Raw genomic sequence first — 22,987 nt, forward strand, 5'->3', positions numbered from 1 at the left:
AGCTATGCTAATTCTATCTTGATTCCATGCATTACATTGAAAACTGTAACGCAACAAGTTTGTTAAAGCAAACATTTCTTTAAGTTCCATTACGGTCATGACAAAGCAACTTTTGAAGGGAAACCTTGGGCTGTGTCTGAAATATAGTGCACTATTTGGTGTCTGCTAATATAGTGAACAATCAAGTACAGTACACTCATCTGATGTACACTAAATGTTTAACTGCTAGTGAATACCAATGCATCTTGCCAGACGGCGGCATTCATAACGCTTTAATTCTTTCACTCATTTATGTAGACTATATTAGAAATTCAGTGAATAAATCTACTTATAACATCTGGCTCTGTAACCTCTGAGTATCGAGGTTATTGCCAAAGCATGTACAATCAATCAATACATTCTTGGCGTTTGAATTTGTTTACTAGCATAAAGCATGTTTCTCTCTCACCATTTCATTAGAGCAGCTACTGTTAAATTTAAAAACTGCTATCTAAGCCTAAACAAGTGGAACCCAATTATAGAATTCTGGGAAAATTCTCATTGCTCTCATGCTATTCAGATTAGATCTGTTCAGTTGTATTACAGTAGATGCCACTAATGTAAACTGTAGAGTCGGGATGTGCCAGTATGTCCTGCAAATGGAAAAGGTCACATTACTTTAAATGAGCAGAGGACAGAGGCCACGCAGGAATGTAGGGTTATGGGCATTAAACCCCATCCAGTTCTTCAGTTCTGGACCTTTCTGAACCTCTGCCAAGAGCACCACAAATGAGCAAGGGCAGCATGGATCAACCCCCCCACACACACACATCACTCAAAGTACCTGCAGGTAATGAAGTTCATATCATTACAGACACTCACACATAAGCAGCCAGGACTGAGAGTAACCCTACTAGCTGCCTGAACTGAACCAGTCATCTGGAAACAGCACAAGAGACCTCTGGGACATTCCTCTGACAGCAGTATTTACATGATGCAAGGGCGTCCTTTATCAGCTGGGTTGGAGAGCACGCATCAAAGTTCAACATGGCTGGATGGGTGGGCCTGGGGTGAAACTGGTCTGGGCTGTGGGAACAACATGTGGATGAGTGGGAGCTTTAGACTGAAGGGAAAGGAGACCGTGTTTCTCTAGTTTGCTGAGGAACCGCTGTTGGGGTCGGTCCGGGTGTTGGCCAGGTACTTGGCCCTCATGCTGGATGTGTACTGGATAGAGACAAACATTGAGGAAAAAAAACAAAAAAAACTAAATCATTTAGATTTTAGACTTTGTTTTCACACAAAAGTACACGCTATATATAGTGCAAACATGCCTGTCACAGTGGTGCCGTTTCCACCTAGTACTGAAACCAGGATTTCATGGAAGTATATTGGGGATACACTGTAAGTGACTATTATATCATAATTATATAAAATAATACGAACAGCCTTACATCATATAATGTACCGAATACACAAAGTACATATTAAGATCTGCTGAAAAATACAATTAAAAGTATTCATTTATTAATGAGATTAATTAAAAGATTAGCTGGTAATCTGTATGTAAATATAGACATTTGGATGCACAATTAAATAACCAATATTGATGTCAATAGATTATAAAAATTCAGTAATATCAGATAAGAACAGAAATGCTATTGGTATTGTGCATCCCTAATGAATAATGCATGCTTTCCAAATATTTTGATTGGAATTTTCTTTCAAAGCTGGACCTCGAAAAATCTGATACCCTTGTTTTGGCATCGCAATGAATGTATTATTTAAATTGTACTGACTAACTGTCAGTACAACTTTTAAACTGACTAAAACTACAATTTGGATAAATAATAATAATAAATAAATAAAAAAACTAATAAAATAAAAAAAAAAAAAAAAAAAACCAACACAAATTTAAATGTAAATACAAAATATAACAAAATAATACTAAAATAACATTTATCCATAATAATAATAATAATAATAATAATAAAGTCCGACTCTGCACACCCAAAATCATTTAGACAGCCTTGAAGAAGCAATATTAATGTGTTTGCAGAGAGTGATCTAGCTCAGTTAGTATTTTATTTATTAATTCGCAATAAATGGCAAAAAAGCACATTTTAACTTTGACTGCTTGCTGTTTTGATAAAGTGAACGGATAAACGCAACTATAAATACACATTTTCTGTTTTCTACTTTTCTTATATATATCCACTAACATGATTTGATAATATACAAAAAGAGGAGACATATTTATACTTCTAGATGTAAAATTTACTAAAACTAACATAAATCCTCTTTTGATTCCCTTAAGCAAATTTTCTTCTTACTGAGGTCTTTAAGTGTGGCATGAATGTAACTGGCTAATTACTTTATCTGCTGATTACATCTGAAAAAGGCTTGTTCAAACAGCCTTAATATTAAGATAATGACTCCTCAGACAGGTACCAAAAAACTCACATTTGTTTCTAAATGAAAGAAAAGCCTTTACATTCAAATCCAGTGTACACCAGTGTACAGCTGCATATGTAACAACTAGAGCTGACAGCTATTAGTTAAAACTCAAATTTCAACACATCAAGCTGATATAAAAAATGTATACATTTTTTAAAATGTAATAAAAAAGATAAAAATGAAAGGTATAACTAAGATTACACAAAACACGACTACAGGACGTTACATTACTTTTGTTCACACTGATAGAGAAATATTACTAAGTGTTTATTAGGTGTAATTACACTGTAACTAGGAAACATTAAAATAAAGTGTCACCAATAATTTGCTGATTGTCAGTGAAATGAGTGACAGCGACCTTTACAAAACAGAGCTCAAATTCATTCAAATGAGCAGTGATGTGATGTGTCAACTGTCAATGGGAGCTCATACAGTGATCTGCTGCCCGGTCTTTAACCTAGAAACTAGAAATGAATAGCATAGTGGCTCAATGACCTGTCAGTGTGAAACCTTTAGAATGCTAATCATTAGCTAAACTAAATTAAAAAGCAGTTCTCTTCCTTAATGTCTACCTTAATGCATTTAGTCCTCTCTGTGGTCGTGGAAATTAGATTCTCTGTTACATACGTGCATAGTTAATGCTGGTGGAGGGAGAACATGCTGCCTCACAGATGACAAGACCAGGGATCCACACAACAAAAACACCAGGGGCAAGGGCAGCTTGCTTGGGTCAGAGTGAAGGTGGATTGGGAAGGAATCACGCTGTTGGGTTTTTTGTTTTTGTAGGGAGGGAGGTGGGCCAATAAATGGGAATGGGACATTTGAGTACCTGTTGGAATAGCTGAGGCCGTTACCAAAACGAGCGGGAACTCTCCGATGGCTTTAACTGCCAGCTGTGACGGCTGTTACTGTCCGTGGATGTCAAATATAACTGTGTGGGTTTGCAGAAAAGAAAATGACAAGAAAGTGTAGAGCAGATAGACACCACTAACTGCATCTCCAGCTCACAAGAAACACGTACACATGCACTCCCAAACACACACACACAGGGTCTAGAGGACACAAGACCAGACACGAAGGTGTGAGGAGACACAGGTACACGGGTGTGAGTAGGGTTAACTTACATCAGCAAGTCCGGACTACTATATCTCATCTAAAATACCAGCCAAATAATCCATTTTAACACAGATTTTTGGCCGTAAGCTTCTTTAAAGTTCAGTATCAGTAGTTATGTTTCCATCACCCTATTTTAATGTGCATTTTGGAGTATCGTATGAGAAACGAGTGACTGAAACACTAAATTTCAAATAAAAATCCCTTAATTTGCAAAAAAGTTTTTACTCTCGCTTGAGGTGGTTTTTGACTTGTGCGAAAAAAGGGTTAATGCGAATAATGGGAGATGAAAATGCATTTCGCGAATAAATTCCTCCAAGTGCATCAAAAAAAGTCATGTGACTTTGCTCTAAAGGATGGCAAATCCTGACTAACCAGCAGACCGATTTCATTCCACAACATCTGAAATGTTGTTATGGTCATTCAGAAGTGCACAAGCAAAGTCGGTCAAAGTATTTCTTATAATTGCCTCCCAGAAATGTCTTACACGACCGAGTTCCAAAACATCAGCATCCACCTCCAAAAGCAGTGACCACATTCATTCACTGCGTTTCATCTTCTCGCTCTGAGGCGCAAATAATTTATTATATGTAAAAATGATTATATTCTCATTATTTTCTTTGTGATTTATAGTGCCAGTCCTCAGGAAGTGATGATTTTGTTCTCTTTGACTCAGATGGAAACGATGCTTGTTCGCAAATGTTTTATGCAATATTCTAGTGTTGCGCACAAGCTAAATTCGCAACTTTTGATGGAAACCCGGCTGACAATGTTTCTTAAAAAACACGGAGTAATTTTCTGGTCATGTAACTGATTTGTCAAATATTAAAATACAAGTAAAAAAAATGTAGCGTATGTGTTTATTTATAAATAAAAATTTTATATAATATATTATATATACTATATATTACAACCCGAATTCCGGAAAAGTTGGGACGTTTTTTAAATTTTAATAAAATAAAAACTAAAGGAATTTCAAATCACATGAGCCAATATTTTATTCACAATAGAACATAGATAACATAGCAAATGTTTAAACTGAGAAATTTTACACTTTTATCCACTTAATTAGCTCATTTAAAATTTAATGCCTGCTACAGGTCTCAAAAGTTGGCACGGGGGCAACAAATGGCTAAAAAAGCAAGCAGTTTTGAAAAGATTCAGCTGGGAGAACATCTAGTGATTAATTAAGTTAATTGATATCAGGTCTGTAACATGATTAGCTATAAAAGCTTTGTCTTAGAGAAGCAGAGTCTCTCAGAAGTAAAGATGGGCAGAGGCTCTCCAATCTGTGAAAGACTGCATAAAAAAATTGTGGAAAACTTTAAAAACAATGTTCCTCAACATCAAATTGCAAAGGCTTTGCAAATTTCATCATCTACAGTGCATAACATCATCAAAAGATTCAGAGAAACTGGAGAAATCTCTGTGCGTAAGGGACAAGGCCGGAGACCTTTATTGGATGCCCGTGGTCTTCGGGCTCTCAGACGACACTGCATCACTCATCGGCATGATTGTGTCAATGACATTACTAAATGGGCCCAGGAATACTTTCAGAAACCACTGTCGGTAAACACAATCCGCCGTGCCATCAGCAGATGCCAACTAAAGCTCTATCATGCAAAAAGGAAGCCATATGTGAACATGGTCCAGAATCGCCGTCGTGTCCTGTGGGCCAAGGCTCATTTAAAATGGACTATTTCAAAGTGGAATAGTGTTTTATGTTCAGACGAGTCCAAATTTGACATTCTTGTTGGAAATCACGGACGCCGTGTCCTCCGGGCTAAAGAGGAGGGAGACCTTCCAGCATGTTATCAGCGTTCAGTTCAAAAGCCAGCATCTCTGATGGTATGGGGGTGCATAAGTGCATACGGTATGGGCAACTTGCATGTTTTGGAAGGCTCTGTGAATGCTGAAAGGTATATAAAGGTTTTAGATCAACATATGCTTCCCTCCAAACAACGTCTATTTCAGGGAAGGCCTTGTTTATTTCAGCAGGACAATGCAAAACCACATACTGCAGCTATTACAACAGCATGGCTTCGTCGTAGAAGAGTCCGGGTGCTAACCTGGCCTGCCTGCAGTCCAGATCTTTCACCTATAGAGAACATTTGGCGCATCATTAAACGAAAAATACGTCAAAGACGACCACGAACTCTTCAGCAGCTGGAAATCTATATAAGGCAAGAATGGGACCAAATTCCAACAGCAAAACTCCAGCAACTCATAGCCTCAATGTCCAGACGTCTTCAAACTGTTTTGAAAAGAAAAGGAGATGCTACACCATGGTAAACATGCCCCGTCCCAACTATTTTGAGACCTGTAGCAGAAATCAAAATTGAAATGAGCTCATTTTGTGCATAAAATTGTAAACTTTCTCAGTTTAAACATTTGCTATGTTATCTATGTTCTATTGTGAATAAAATATTGGCTCATGTGATTTGAAAGTCTTTTAGTTTTCATTTTATTAAAATTTAAAAAACATCCCAACTTTTCCGGAATTCGGGTTGTAGATATAAAATAATGTAATGCATATTATTGCTAAATTAATGTAAAAAAACCCTAATCGATCAGATCAGTGTATATTATTAAAATAGATTATATACACTATTATGTTACATACACTATACAATATAACTTCTTGGTGAATACTAATATTTTATTTTTGGTGACTTGAGTTTCTTAAAGAAACATAAAATTGGATTCTCATCTGGTGGGATGCATAACTCTGACAAGAAGCAAATGCCAATAGAGCAGCGATGTATGAAGCACAGCTCAGAAAGAACTTAAATCTGTATAGTGAAATCATTGGCCCTCACATTAAATGACTGGTTTTCGCCCACAAAATTTATCCAAACAACAGTAAATGTTAAGAAAACCTTTACAACCACAATAAAGAATGTGTCTGAAAGCACACGTCATTCATTATCTCTCATTACCTCAACATCATGTATCCACAGCGCTTCAAAGTTGTAATGCCAAGATTTAAGTGAACTGAATGGGCACATTTTGAATAGGTGGTGCACAAGTACTCAAATAAATAATTACCTTCTAACATTCTTAGTGTCTGGTCAGGGGTGAATGTTAACAATCCCACCAACGAATCTCCCTGGCAAGTTAGTTTTTTGATTGGCGGATTCTTGCAGACAAGAATGAAACTGACAAGCCATACTGTCTGAACTCTTAGCCACACCCTTTTTTTTATGTTTTTCCTCTGAAAATGTTAACTGCAAAGAGTAAAGCAAAATTACTGTCTGTGATGCTTCTGTTTGCAATTTGCTTTAGCTCTAATTTTGGGAGCTTCATATTGATTGGCTCCCCAAAAGAGGTGTTAAAAATACATTAAAGTCTATGTGAAATGTCAGAGGCATTCATTCAGTCAATCAACTCTCTTCCATATCAGAGCACTGAGTTTAACAGCCCGATTTCAGCGATTACAGGTTTTGAGTCTGTAAGCAGACAGCTTGCTCAAAATGTCTGTTCTCCTTTTCCGTACACACGAAAAATCAATTCGACATTGATCTATGGCTATAAATCTCCACACTACCTAAACTGTTCTGTAAGATTGGCCAGGCAAGAAGTTCCAGTTCCTAAAAGCTTTTTGTCCAGCAGCAGCTGGCTTGAAAGGTTTGCGGTTAGTTCTCATTTACTTGAACAGAGTTCAGGGCTTTTTGTAATGACTTGCTGTGTACAGTGAACCTACAGTGGGGGAGATCACTGATTTACACAAGCAGGCGACAAGAACGTGCTATTTGAGTTGTGAATATTTAAGCATTCAGGCTGTCAAAATGACTCTGTGGTGTGTTAGTGTGTTTGTGATTATTGTGTGCGTCGTCGTTCACTGAGGACGAGTGCGGATACTCACAGATGGAGGAGGAGATTCTCTCCCGATCAGAGGAGTGTTCTCACAACGAGGGTTCTGGAAGTTTGCATTCTGGGTCCTGGAAACAAAACACACTCTTTACAAAGATCCTATATCCTCCTGCATTAATGTTACAAATTACTAAATTTCTAATTCACTGTTATTGCTTATTTAGACTATTAACGTTTGGGTCGATGTGATTTTTTATAATGTTTTTAAAGAACAACAATTCCTCACAGAAAGGAAAAGGTGACCTGTATGTGTTCAGTCTGTGTATTGGCTGTTAATATCATGTGTGTGTTAAACTCACATGTACTCAGTGACAGGAGCGTTGCTGACAGTGTGTGCTCCTGCAGGGATGCTGGTCTCACTGTCGTAGCTGCTGCCGCAGCTGTAGAGACTGGGCATGTGCACCCGGTACAGGTTATCATGATTCTGTCTTCCTCCATGAGCCATGGACTCCTCCTCACTGTCCTCTTCAGGCCTGTATCCACAAACACACACACACACAGAACACACATTATTACAGGAATAGATCAATCAGTTCAAACTGGCTGGAGCTCAATGATTTCCGAGGACATCAGCTGTAGTTTGATATTGTTTAAGCTGTCAACACAGCCCAATGTCATGCAGCTTGTAAATCGCTGGGATGACACATCACGTCACTGAAAGTGCAAGCCGTGATCTCTGTGGGAGTGTCAATTAAAGTAAAACTGCCAGCTAGCAGTGTGAGACACCGCAGATAGCTTACAAGCAGTGTCAAAACTAAGACGGGACCCCTCCAGATCAGAAAGAGTGGTCATCTGTATGCAACACTCGATAGAAGTGAAATACCTGCTGTTGATTAACACCACTTCCTGCACAAATCACAGGAATGAATTACATTTAAAATGTATTACAAAAAAAAAAAAAACTTATTTTAAATTGAAATAATATTTAACAATATAACTGTTATTGCTGTATATTTAATAAAATAATTGCAGCCTTGATGAGCATAAGAGACATTATATATCCCAAACTTTTGAACTGTAGTGTACTATACTAGTGACTATAGCAGTGGTTCTCAACCTTTTTTTTCCAGCGGGCCGCACTATGGTCCAGTGCAAGTCTCGCGGGCCGCACGCATATAATTTACATATTACGTCACCAATACAAACCAACCTGATTTATAATATTATAGCCTAAATATTATGATATCTAATCTATTACATTTATTGAAATAAATAAATAACTCTACTCCCCATGAATAAAGCACCTGATGCTGTCGGGAGCTAACCAATTATGTGAGATTCAGCTCGAAAGGAGTAACAGTACAAAGAAGTTGCGATTGTAAAGCCTGTGCAATCCGGACGCAGACATAGGGAACAATTTTACCTTCTTTCCAAATATTGGGAAAAACACCTTTCATTAAGCATGCATTTAATATTTGACATAACGGACTGCAAACATAGTCAACCGCCAGGCTAAGTACTTTACTGTCCAGCATATCCGTACCTACTGAGCTGTGTTCGGGCAGAGACTTCAACAACTTTTTTACTTCCGGCTCATCAACATTATTAAACTGGAAAGTACAACTCTTATCTAACATCACATCTTTTTTTTATAAATTTTAGGTAATTAGAATCAGTATTGTCCATATTCTGCCTTAGTGCATGGCCCCTATTTATGTAGAAATCATTAAAATAATTCGCTATATCAGATGGTTTGGTCAAAAACTTGCCTTCTGACTCCACAAAGGAAGCCAGATGTCCTCCTCCCCATTGTTTCATTAAGGGTTTTCCAGAGCTCTTTACCATCTTGTTTTACAGCATTTATTCTCTGCATGTAATAATCTTTTTCATCAATCTATTCAGTTTAGTAACCTGATTTCTTAGTTGACAGTACTTTAATCTGTCCTCCACCAATCCAGTCTTCACTAATATTGATATGGCTTTGTCTCTTTCCTTCATGAGGCTCTTTATACTCTCATTCAGCCATGGGGCTGGTCTCCCTTTTACAATACACTTTCTCATAGGGGCATGCCTATCAAAAATCTTCATAAATCTTTCCATAAAGATATTTAAGGCGACCTCAGGCTCCTCAGCAGCATACACATCAGTCCAATCAATACCACCAACATCTGCCAAAAAACTCTCCGGAATAAATTTCTTAAACAATCTTTTATGTACTATATTAACCTTGCATTTTGGAATTTTAGTTTTTCTGGTAATTGCTATGATATTATGGTCACTAAAACCCACAGATCGAGAAACTGGTTTAGTGCAACATTCAGGAATATTTGTATAAATATGGTCTATGCAAGTGGCAGAAGTATGTCCAGCACTGTTAGTAAAGACTCTGGTTGGTTGAGAGATCATCTGAGACAGATTACAAGCAGCAATCAATGAAACTATATTTTGTTTTATTGGACATTGATTCGCAAACCAGTCAATGTTCATATCCCCAAGAAAAAAAATATCACTATTCACATCTGTAACTCTGTCAATTAACACACATAAATCATTCAGGTATTGCACATCAGTCCCAGGAGGTCTATAACAGCAACCTATTAGCACCGGCTTTAGGTGAGGAAGATGCATTTTAACCCATAAAGATTCTAAACCATCTGAGATAAACTCAGAGCACAGTGTTGCCGGAAAGTTATCTCTGATATATAATGCTATGCCACCCCCATATTTATTCCTTCCCCTTCTAAAAATATTATAGCCATCAATGGAAATCTCTGTGTCAAGAACAGTAGCATCCAGATGAGTCTCTGATACTGCCAAGATATGAATGGTGTTTTCTGTAGTTAGATAATTAAGTTCAAATACCTTATTTCTGATGCTGCAGACATTCAAATGAGCCATAACAAGACCCTTTGAAACAGAAAGGTGATGCTTATCACCAATAGGCCTACTATCCATAATGATTATATTTCTTTAGAATCAGTTCTGTCTATATGAGCTCAAGTTAAGGAAAGCGGAGAACTAGTCTCTCACTTCAGCTCTTAGCTCCAAATCCTGGCTGTTAGTTCCTTTCCTATCCTTATGCTTTCAGGCAGGGTGATGGACAATAAGCTTGTCATGTCAGATGTAGGCTATGTCACCTCGTTCTCTGGCAGCTTTCATGGCTGGAATGAGTTCCTTACGCTTTTGCCTGATGGCTTCAGTATAGTCCTCGTTCACATAGATGTTGGTCCCTTTCAGGTCCTTAGTCTTTCCCAGAACAGTCATTTTATCTTTGTATCTGAGGAATTTGACCATGATAGGCCTAGGTCTCTTTCCAGAATATCCGGATGGATTGCCAGTCCTATGTGCACGTTCAATCACCATCTGACTACTGTCCAGGTGAAGTTTCTCATTTATCACATACTTGACTTTGTCCTCAACCTCTTTCCAGCTTTCATTCTGGGTCTCAGGAATGCCATCCACAACAAAGTTATTCCTTCTTGTTTGACCCTCCAAGTAATCCGCTTTCTCAGTCATTTCTGCCAATTTCACCTGCATTATTTTGGTTCCAGCACAAGCAATTGTTCTTTCTGACTTTCTGTTTTATCATTTTTCTTTATTAGATCATCAATGTCCTTCTGGGAGAATTGCAAGCTGCTTCTCAGCTCCTGTGTCTCCTTGATCAATTTGTCAATCCGAGTGTTCACATTGTTCACAATTAATTCCACAACAGTCTTAAAGTTGCTTTCTTGCTGCTGTAGAAGTTGCATGAACATATCCCTTTGTTGACTCATTAGATCCCTTAACTGTGAAAGTGACACCAACTCCTCTCCATTACTTTGGTTGCTGCTTTGGTCCTTCTTGGGTGGCATGGTGTGCTGAGATTCTCTACCAGGAAATCCTCAGGCTTCAGCCGACCAAGTAGGCCAAGATAGTATCCAACAAAAATCACAAATGTGAATACCATCCACTGTTTTTCATTAGGTATCTTATAAAATATAGAGTCTCTGAGTGGATATATAAAAAATGTAAGTTCATAAGTTAAGATAAAACACTTAAAAATTCAGGGTTCAGAGGAACTGCAGGAAGAGCCTGTTGGGTTCCAGGCAAGTTTAAGATGCAGTCTGTAAGACGCGCACGGGAGCATGACCCTGACGCGTAACATTGCAGAAAATGTGCGTTCACAAATGTAGCCTATGTTGATCCAAATATGGAAAGCACTTTCGAATTTAATAATGTGAGGTTCTCTCCAGATATGTTTTGCCACATTTCTTCAGTTAAGGATTGCTACATAGTATATGGTGTTATTTGCCTGAACTTCTTCAAGTGAGTTGCGGGGCAAACCGAAAATCCAGCACTTCTCCTTCACTACTGATACTGCGACTATTCTTGTTTGTACGTGTTCATTCGCTGGCCTTTTTCACATTTCTTTTTTTCTCCCTTAAAAACAAATTTGTCCATTCTGATGCGCAATTTTACCTTAACTAATGGCTGTTGATGACTATTTGAATTGAATTCTGCCAAAGTGCGCGCTTGTATGTGTTCGTTAAATGCGTAATGTTATGTAAACATACACATAAAAACATACACATCATCAGTGCAGTCAAAAAAAAAAAAAACACCTTGCTTCAATTGGTGAGCCAAAATTTCAGTGAAATGGATGAATCCACTTAGAATAGAGGAGAAATATGAGTCATATCACTGTGATCTGTCCAACTGTATATTAATAAATTCTATCTGATCTTCACTATCAACGCGTCGCACTGTGGTATGAACAGCAGAGGGCGCTCTCTGCTGTGCGTACTACTGATGATAAACAGGAAGAGCACATCAAGTCCACATACAGGCATGTGCTGCCATTCTTCCTCTGCTTGCTTTCGGCCACAGAGAACAAGAGAGCAGCATGTGATCCGCTCTTCCCTCTTAAAGGGAGGACAAATCATCATTTGAGGGAAGGCTTGGAAGCACACACATACATTTATTAACGACTATGTGACTCTTTCTCCACCTCTGTGTCCACTGGTCTGTGATTGGATTACATGCCACCAGGTTCCACTGTTGGGAACGTTACTTTAAAAAAGTAATTATAGTTACTCACTACTTGTTCCAAAAAGTAACTGAGTTAGTAACTAAATTACTCTATAATAAAAGTAACTCGTTACCAGGGAAAGTAACTATTTGCGTTACTGTAAAAAAAAAAAAAAAAAGTTGCTATGTCAAAGAATTTTTATTTTTTTTTAGCAGTTTTTACAAGTCCGTTGAAATGAGTAGAACAGACAGGTGTTCGTACATAACTTTTCAAATTAATTTGAAGTAGTGCTTATATCTCCACCTTGAAAATGGCAACTTTTCATCGGATTGCTCCTGACTCGCCATGTCTGCTGCTGCTGCGAATCTCTGTGTAGCTGTTGCGTGTGTGTGACTGTGTGTTTTGCGCCGGTGGCGCGTGTGTGTAAAAACACTGGCTCTGATTGGCTACCACGAAACACATGACTCTGCCTTAGCCAATCATAATCGCTTATCTCGTTATTAACCCACCTGCTCACTCGCTGTGTGAGCCAGGGGTGCGTTCGGATTGCATATTAAATCAATGCACAGTAACGCACCGCATTTAACATTCAGTAACGTTAACGGCGTTGTAACGACGGGAAAAGTAATTAGTTAGATTACCCCGTTACTGAAAAAATAACGTCGTTACCTAACGCCGTTCTTTTAAACGCCATTATTCCAAACACTGCCAGGTTCAGAAGGGATGTATCTGCAGTGTGTTAGCTTAATGGACATAAATGAGAAAGGGGATGATGACCAGAGGGAGAAAAATGAACATTATCAGGAGAGCTGTGAGAAAGAGTGTGGTGGAAGAAATATGCAGATCTGGGCCGCCACCTGCTGGTAGCTTGATGAACTCTGTATTGCTATTCAATTTCTGAAGATTCAGTGTACAGTGGTTCAGCTTCAGTACTACTTTAGATAACACTTCAAACTTATCATTGGCATAAAGTGTGGTTGCTTTATTGTACACAAAAGTTAACGACTTGTCAGCACCAAGGCATAATTTTCGGTTCCTGGTTTTATGAAAAAAATATACACATTTTTTATTTTATTTTATTCTTATTTAATATTAATTATATATATATATTTTTTTATTGTAATTTTTTTGCTTCAAATGCAGAAAGCCTTTAATGAGATTTTCTTTTCTAAGAGAATTCTGAAATGTGGCAGGTTGAATAGTTCTAATGTAAATGTTTCACACTTATGGGCAATCTAGTTGCAACAGACTTGCATTAGAAAAGATCGTCAAATTGTCAAATTATGCTCCTAGTCAGTTTGACCCATTTTGATTTTAGAGTTGTCAGAAATACTGGTTCAATTAAGTTTTTCTTGAAATTTTGTGATATTCGCATGTCATGAACATGTCTGCAAAGTCTCAACAATCTTATGTGCTGTGGAAGTGTGTGAGAGGTTTGCAGGTCAATTTGACTTGAGTATTTCATGGTTAAAGGCAGCTGCACAAAATACATAACTAATCTCTGAGGGTATTTACGGTTACACATTTGATGGATGCTTTTTCCCCCCAATAAACATTTTGTTCCAAACTACTTCTGTATTAAAGGTCCCCTTCTTTGTGATCCCATGTTTTAAACTTTATTTAGTGTGTAATGTTGTTGTTAGAGTATAAATAATATCTGTAAAATTCTAAAGCTCAAAGTTCAATGCCAAGCGAGATATTTTATTTAACAGAATTCGCCTACAAAAAACGACCCGTTTGGACTACATCCCTCTAGTTCCTGCAGTAATGACATCACTAAAACAGTTTTTTGACTAACCTTCACCCACATGAATTCACAAAAAGGGGGGCGTGGTCTTGTTGCGCTCCGACGGAGAAGAGGAAGAGTTGCGTTTGTGTTTGTCGCCATGTCGTTGAAACGCTGTTATTTTCATCTTGGAGTCCAATCATCTTTGTTTGGCCTTTCCAGGGACGCTGTACTTGGAGATTAATGGTTACAATTTATGTTTAACTCGGTTCCCGAAAATTATAATCCACATGTAAAACTATGTGCAGCACATTTTGCTGAGGACAGCTTCCTCAATATCAATCAGTTTAATGCCGGATTCGCACAAAGATTATTCTTGAAAGATAGAGCAGTTCCCTCTTTGTCTGGAGAAGGCGTTGTTTATGGACCACAACCGGTAAGTGTATTTTATTATTTAAGTTGGTGCGTTTAAAGGTGCTCTAAGCGATGCCGGGAGTCGTAACTTCTTGTTGACGTTCAAATTGTTGTCAAACAAAACGGAGGCTAGCTAGACCCTCCCTCCTCCTCATCCGTGCACTAACCCCCCAAACCCCACCCCCAAATCTTTCTTGTTGGTTATTGGCTGGAACAGTTTGTTATGTTTTGTGGTGCGGGTGAGCCCAGTTTGTTTTTCTTGTTGTTTGTGGAACCTGTGGTGTCTAGGGAGACCCCGTTTTTTTACAGTGTGTTCAGGGGACAGACAGCTAGTGGATAGTGAGGAGATGTTTGCTGGATGTGACAAAAAATGTTTTGGCCTAAAAAATGTGTGACATCACTTAGAGCACCTTTAACAGTTTCTGTAACTTATTACACAAAGGGCAACGCTGTTTAGCTTTGTTAACTAGATGTTAGGGCTGTGCAAAAAAACGAATGCGATTTTCATGCGCATCTCGTCAGTAAAAACGCTCCTGTGATTAGAAGTACATCTCCAGCACATGCTCCTGCCCACTTGCTTCTCAAAACTAGTCCAATCGCGTTTCCAGGAGGGCCGCGTGCTCTAAGCTGGTGTCGAATCACAACAGAACTTGGCCCAATCAGAACTCGTTACGTATTTCTGAAGGAGGGACTTTATAGAACAAGGAAGTCATCAGCCTGTTTTTATGACCGTGAAAACAGCGGTATACAGATAGGTGAATTGTGTGAAAAATACTGTGTTTTTTTCCCGCGAAACATGAACACGTTATATTGCACACTGTAACCACGATCAAAGCTTCAAAAAACCGCGAAAAACGGGACATTTAAAAGTTTAAAATTTAAGATTAAAGTTTGAACTTTACAAAAAAAAAGTACTATTAACTTTTTAATGATTAAAAATGCCTGTGTGCACCTATAAAACAAACATTTTTTTGGCATATAAAACTGCACATAAAAATCTAAAAGAATTCCCAACTTCACAGAGTTAACATAATCAGTGTCTACTTCCACACTGCTCTGCCTGCCACAGCCTGCCTGAACTCATATTCCGAAACTGCTAATTACCTATAATGAAGAGTTAGTGCGAATAGCTGTGTACCATTAGACACACACTTATGACTGTGATAATTACATAATATGCTTAAGCTTGCGTCTTTGTCCCTTCTATCTCTCCCAGCCTAATCCGGTTTGTTTGATACAGGCCTATCCTGGGTGAGCAGCCGCATGGGCCTGGGCTGGGAAATTATTGCAATTTATGTCATTATGGGAGGAAGATGGAGCGATTCCCACAGAGAGCGCTTGGAAGGAAGGAACAGGGGGGAAGAGATGGAGCGAGGCAGCTGTTTCCATTTAGCTTATGACTGAAGAACGTGATGGGAGCACAATGTGTCCGACCATAGTCTTCATAGCAAAGCCCATGGACACACTGCTAACCACCTCCAGTGTTGATTTAATCCTCTCGAGTGCATTTAACTACAGAAATGAGGATGTTCCACTGAATTACTGTATCTAACTGCTAACATTTGCGTGGTAAAAGAACAATGTGTTTTATGACAATAACACAACTGCCCCTTTCTCTTTAATGCACTTTTATCCAGATACTTCAAATTGATTGCTGTAAACCAGTAATATAGTGTTAGGAATATATAGTATAAGGTCACTATCAGATGCGTACTGTTTGTAATAGTATAGTTATTGTCATAAACTGGTAGGTAGGTATAATATATAGTATAATTTATTAATCAGAAAGCATGCTTATTTAAAATCATGAAACGTAAACAATTTAATTACAATTTATTAAAATTTTAACAAAAACAAAATTTTTATGGCTCTATGAAATGTTTTATTTTTTCTCACATTAGGTTTTATTGTCATCAAATTCTGTTGCATTAAAATTAGATGCATTCATTTATAAAATTAGTATTTTCAATCACCCTATGAAATATTATTTTTTTTTTACTTCTGATTTGACCTACTTTTGGTTTCCTTATAACTGGATTCCCCATCGTGGTAATCATAGGGCCCTAAAACACATAATATAATATATTTGGAACATTTATGAATTGTTTTTCTCTTCAGATCTCACCTTTTGCCATGCCATGTGTGTGGCACACTGCACACGACAGAGGTGAACATGAGAGCTGTGATGAACGAGAACAGCACCAGGTAGATCAGACCCTCTAGTCCATCATAACACACTCCGGTCAATGCCTGCACATAATCCTGCACACAAACAGAAAGACATCATTCACTCACTGCCATCATTTCTTTCAGCAGTAGAAAATTTCATTTTTAGGTCAACTGTCACTTTAAATGCCTTGCATGAAACAACACACACAGAAACCAGTCTGCTGGGTATGTGGATAATACATACAGAAAAATCTTAAACGGTATGATAATATCCAGTGCTAGACTCCCTAACTGGGATCTTCCTGCAGCAGACAGCACCATATGCTGCAGAGAGCAACAGGACTTTTAATAATACACGCCGACCGAACTGCAGCTAGCCTTACACATGCTGCTATCAGAGAAACATCGCAGCGTCTTCCTTCCTCTAAATTACTGTCATTATTAACGGCAAAATTGCTCCATTTGTAATTACTGCCGGTGTTGTTCAGCATCTCCAGCACAAACTCTTCTACATACAGCCCAGATGTACGGTTGGACCGTGTAGTATGTTATTGCTTTTGCAGTATGAAAAAACCATTAATAATGTACAACTCATATCCAAAAGTCCATATTTTATCCGTTACTTTCTCTTCTCATGGGAAGGAGATGCACTTTTAGGACCACCCATACAGCAGGCCACTGTCTCTCAGTCTCTTTCTTTTACTGTCTCTCTCCCTGAGGAGGAACTCTAGTCGTGCTGAATCCTGAAATATCAGACATCTCCATCCATCATCTCAGAGAAGAGCACAGGTTTCAGGCTGCAGCAGTCAGTGCTGGTAAATTTTAGAGCATTTAGAAGATAGAAACACGCACACGTGTGTGTATATATATGTGTGTGTATAGGGGTGCACATAAGTGGTCCGCAGGTCCGCATGCACGACCAAAATAAAAAAAATGCATTATATAAATATGTTCTGACAGCGCATTTGCGTACCGACATGGTTGGCAGCTGTTAATACACAATTACCATTTTAGATCACAAACTGTACTATATAAGTTTTATTTTCAACCTGAAAGCATAAATCTAGGCTATGCCATGCCGTTTTCAAAGCACAATGCAAAACTGTGACATTCATCCACTGACGCTCTTTAATCAGCAGCAGGGCTAAATCCAGAAGCGTGTATATTTACTTGCCGGCAACCTGCCAAAATAAAAGCCTGCTGATTTTAAGTTTGAATATGATGATGAAAATGCTTAAATTTTTTTTAGACTCTTATCCAAAGCAACTTAAAATTGGGGATTACAAAGTGATTCTTCTTAAAGAGGCAAACAAAGAAAGTAGAAGTAAATATTAGCATTTTATTTTTAAGTTTACTATAAAATAAATGTATTTGTATTTAATTCTAGGACTGCCTTTTATTTTTAATAATATTATCACAAACTATTATTTAGTTTATTTACCATTATTTTATTAAAAAAAAAAAAAAAAAACTAAATAAAGTGCAATAATATTATACCTATTATTAATTCATTTTTTTATAGTTATATTTAATGGGTCACGCTATATGCAGTATAAGGACCAAACCAAATCTCCAGGTTCTCTTATGAGAATCAGGCTAAAAAAATTATGTGCACCCGTGTGTGTGTGTGTGTATGTATGTATATATATATATATACACACATACATACATACATACATACATACATACACACACGGTTGTTAGTTTGTTTGTGAGCGAGTTGCAGATGGGTGCCAAAACCCTGGCTTTTCAAGCCCACAGGTTGAGGTTACAATGAAAATGTTGGCAAGATGTGCCTAATTAAGAGTCATAGAGGAACAGTTTGTGCAGAATGGTCATATACCCTGAAACACTTTCTTACCATGTGCAAACTGCGACAGTCCACAAGAGCAGTGAGCTGGTGCAGTCCAACTTCAGTGGTGTTCAACCCCCCCTGAATTTGCTCAAGGTTTCCCTAAAAAACAGGCAAACATAGTTTGAAATAAAATGGTTACTCTAAACACAATATCTATAGATATTCTCATTTACATACATGTTTCTTGTTTAACTTGATCAAAGATACACTAAACTAGCAATAGTTAACTATACTATAATTTAAAATAACCGTTTTCTATTTTAATATATTTTAAAATGTAATTAATTTCTGTGATGCCAAAGCTGAATTTTCCGCATTGTCACATGATCCTTCAGAAATCATTCTAATATACTGATTTGCTGCTCAAGAAACATTTCTTATTATTATCAATGTTGAAAACAGTCGAGCTGCTTTTTATTTTTGTTGAAACCAGGGTACAGTTTGTTTTAGCATTTATTTGAAAGAATATTCATCTTTACTGTCACTTTTGATCCATTTAATGCAGGGATCCTCAAATCTGGCCCACAAGATCCACATTCCCGCAGAGTTTAGCTCTAACCCTAATCAATCACATCTGAGCATGCCAATCGATGTCTCCAGGCCCTCCAGTACAAGATTTAAAGAACCCTGATTTAATGTGTCCTTGCTAAATAAAAGAATTAATTTCTTACTGAGCCCAAACTTTTGAACAGTAGTGCATACATTAAGAAGTACAATCAATATCCTCATTTCATATATTTCACTATTTTAATGCTCTATTCAGTCTTTAGCACACAATGGCACACACACGACAAACCAAAACATGCACATTCACACAGGAGGATGTCAAAGAAGAAAGGCATGTTTTCTTTCTTTTAAAGGCTCAGTGTTGTGTGAGGTCTAAGTTTTATGAAGCTGTAGTGGTAATCAGATTTTGGCTGGTTCCAAGGGTGAAATATTTCCCTGTTTTCTCTCATCGCTTGTGTTTCAGAGAGAGGGCGGCTTTCTTTCTCACATGTACAGAATGTCAGCCATCACTTTGTCCCAGAACACACACAGATGCTGCATTATGACAGAGGCCCAGGGGTAGTGCACACACACACACACACACACACACACACACACACGCACGCATGTACAAACATTTCCACACAGGCAGTACAAAAGGACCTGAAAGCTTTGGAACACTTGTGCATCAGGGATTGTGAGAATAGGACAATACATACTGCATGCATGCTCTGAACACACACACACACAAGTCATGCAGATATCTACATACAAGCGCTCACCTTTGTTTTGGGGAAATCCCGGACTGCAGAGCGCAGAAGTTCTGACACATCGTCCTGCATTTCCACCAGTGCTTTGTGACTTCCTGACAGCATCTTCAACAAGAAAAAACAAAAACCAGTTACATGCTTAATGTAGGGTAAAGATTATCTTGATGACAAGCTTATACTTATGAAATATTTCTTGCACATTTTAATGTGTGTCATGGAGCATTTCAGGAGCACAGGTCTTGAACACACTTGAATATCTGAGAAGCCAAATGGCCACAGTGTCAGCATTGTCTGCCAAAAGGTCTACAATGATAGACTGGAAAATTAGCTGACATTCACTGAGAAAGAGGTAGTGAAAGTACAACGTGTCCTTCTTTAGAAAGCTCTCAGAAGACTTTTGCTTACTGTGTTAATTGCAGGCAACATTGCTGGAAAGTGGAAACTAAAGTCAACAGGCAGCAGCAAGTACAGGCTCAATTCTGCTAGCAAGAATCATGAAAAACAACCTCACAAAATGCTACTTCCTATGCCTTAGAAGATACATACTTTTGGTCAAAAATACTTTTGGATTATATAGGCTACACTGGGTTTAAATACAAATGACTACTTTTACCGAACAAAGATACTTTAAATTAACATCCAAGATGTTTATAATGTTACAAATAAATGCTGCTCTTTTGAATGTTCCATCAAAATAATCCTGAAATATTAATGATGTTTCCACAACTGTTTTCAAAATTGCTGATAAAAATAAGACATTTGTTGGGCAGTGAATCAGCATACTAGAATGATTTCTGAAGCATCACGTGACACTGAAGACTGGAGTAATGATGCTGAAAATTCAGCTTTACATCACAGGAATAAATTACCTTTTCAAAATACATTCAAATAGAAAACCTATTTTCAATTGCCTCAGTGTTACTGTTTAGTTTTTTATTTATCAAAAAACACATGTGAATGTAACGGCTTATGTGCGTTGTAGATAGCAAAGCAACTCTAATTTTAAAAACGTAAAACGTGAAACTTGTTGCAGAATCGTCACCATTTCTCTTTAAAATGTTCCTGAAATATTCCTTGGTGACATTTAAAGTCTGAAATCAATATCCATTTTAAGAAATTGCTGTCTCAGATGTGAATCAGGCTCATTTCATCTGTACGCTGCATGAGAACTGGAGGAACTCCATTCAGACATCAGCTAACAAAGAACAGAGTTCAATCTCCATATAAGCATTACCCTTCATTAAATTGAGAGTGGCCACTGACAATCCATCAATCACGATCAGTTAAGAACTGAGATTTGTCTGAATCATGCACAAGCATTAAAGAAGTGTAGTCTGACTCTATTAACTAAAGGGAGAGGCAGCATTTCCATTGAGCCGCCCATAATAAGGAGAAAGCTAATGTACAGTGACAAACGAAACGGGGGGCGGCACTTCCCCTGTAATGGAGTGTGAGGAGGGAAGAGACCGGCTGTCTTCTAAACTCCAGTGGGATGCCTCACTGTCTATTGTTTAAACGCACATCCTTACCACGATCAAGTTCAACTATCTACAGAAGGAACAACATTAATGTGCCCACAGACCTCACACAAATACAGGTTCGTATGCTAAGTGCACAGGACTTAACATACTCTGAGTCTGATGGCAGAACCAGTGTTGTTTTGTTGATTAAATTAACTATTTTTGACTTCATTTTTGATAATAAAAAAATAAAGCTGAAATCAAATAAAATATGAATATTAGATGAAAAAAGAACTTTACTCAATTAATAATTTAATAAATTATATAAGTAATATAAAAATGATATAATACAAATAAATTTTAGATAAAAAAGATGAAAATTTTAGATGAAAATAAAAGGCTCACTCAAAATATTATAATAGAATATAATATAAATACTAAACCTACAAATTTGCCTGATGTTAAAGTAACATGTAAAAGATACAGAAATACTTTTTTTTAATGAAATAATGATTTTTATTGATATTTCAGAAAAGAGGGGGAAAAATTTCACTGACTGTCTCACTAACCTCATAGCAACGAATTCTCAGATTACCATTTTCATGACACGCACATGTAATGCTGTATTATATTTTTGTCAAAATCAGGCACCCATAAAGGTAAATGCACATAATATTGCTATTTGCAAAAAGCTTTTCTGTTATCTCTATGATGCCAAACTTCTCTAGTTAGGAATCTCACTTGTGTTTTGAAACCGAGCCAACATCCTTTTTTTGCGGACATCTCTCAGAGATTTGAAAGTGAGGGATTTGGTTGACAGAGAAAATCTGAATCAAAAAATGTTAAATAGGTAGAAGCTATAGTTACCTGTTGGAAGGGGTTGACCTGACCTATGTTACAAACGAGGTAATACTGCAGGATATCTGTAAAGAGAGAGAAAGGCAGTAGGTCAAGGGTAATGACATGAAGGAAATCAGCATTTATCATCTAGATGAAGACCCAGTCAGGTATGATTTTTCCCTCCTCCATTTTCTTGTCTCTACAAGCATATAATACAATTTTATGCACTGCAAGTCATAATACCTTTTCTCTTTTCTTTCCATTTCACATCAGCCCAAAGCAGATGAACACAAACACTGACACACTTATTATTTACTGAGCTCAGAGAACCCACAGTAGCCATGCCAGGTATCTGAACAGCTATATTTCCAACCACGAGCAACCCTAGATTCAGTCCACAAATGCCTCACTCACCCAAGCGAAGCCAAGCATCTCATTTTTTCTCATGCAGTGGAGAATTTCTCAGTCAATGCATATGAATCAATAACTAATCCCAGACCACATCTGCGGACTTTTTTTTGCATAGACATTAAAGGAAAATCTGTTGAATGAATTTAAACATGATAAAATTTGTTAAATAAAGTTAAAAGCACACTTATTGGTAGATGAGTGCATGACAAATTAGGCAAAATATTTAATAAATGAGTAAGACTCTAGGTCTTCAGTCTTACGGGGTGATCAGGAATAATTCTTGCCTGGTGCAGGAAGTTGCAAGTTCAAATCTCACTTGCCTGAACATTGCATATGCTTCTCAGAAATGTGCTTCAGTAACAGGTGTCATACTTAATTTTGTGATGACCTGTCAGTAGTCCTGACAGGTCATTGAGAATTTTTATGAGGGCTGAAAAGAAAGACGAGAACTGAAGATTTCCTAAATAGCAGTGCAGCTTGACATTAGCA

General features: G+C 37.6%; 1 protein-coding gene across 2 annotated transcripts in view; it reads right to left on the reverse strand.

The window, feature by feature from the left end:
- Positions 1-245: 245 nt before the first annotated feature.
- LOC132149373 (protein tweety homolog 3-like) overlaps positions 246-22,987 on the reverse strand; it is a 62,607-nt gene continuing 39,865 nt past the window's right edge. Inside the window, exons 8-15 of one of the 2 annotated variants that reach the window (XM_059558550.1) lie at positions 22,115-22,170; positions 19,800-19,892; positions 18,538-18,630; positions 16,633-16,769; positions 7,719-7,892; positions 7,412-7,487; positions 3,263-3,364; positions 246-1,203 (exon numbers count right to left, since the gene is read on the reverse strand). In XM_059558550.1, coding sequence (XP_059414533.1) covers positions 3,284-3,364; positions 7,412-7,487; positions 7,719-7,892; positions 16,633-16,769; positions 18,538-18,630; positions 19,800-19,892; positions 22,115-22,170 — 710 coding nt within the window. In that variant the 3' untranslated portion in view covers positions 246-1,203; positions 3,263-3,283. The remainder of the gene's footprint in view (positions 1,204-3,262; positions 3,365-7,411; positions 7,488-7,718; positions 7,893-16,632; positions 16,770-18,537; positions 18,631-19,799; positions 19,893-22,114; positions 22,171-22,987) is intronic. The other variant, XM_059558551.1, reaches the window with a different exon arrangement.

This window comes from Carassius carassius, chromosome 9 (genome assembly GCF_963082965.1).
Source record: "Carassius carassius chromosome 9, fCarCar2.1, whole genome shotgun sequence".
Classification (NCBI taxonomy): domain Eukaryota; kingdom Metazoa; phylum Chordata; class Actinopteri; order Cypriniformes; family Cyprinidae; genus Carassius; species Carassius carassius.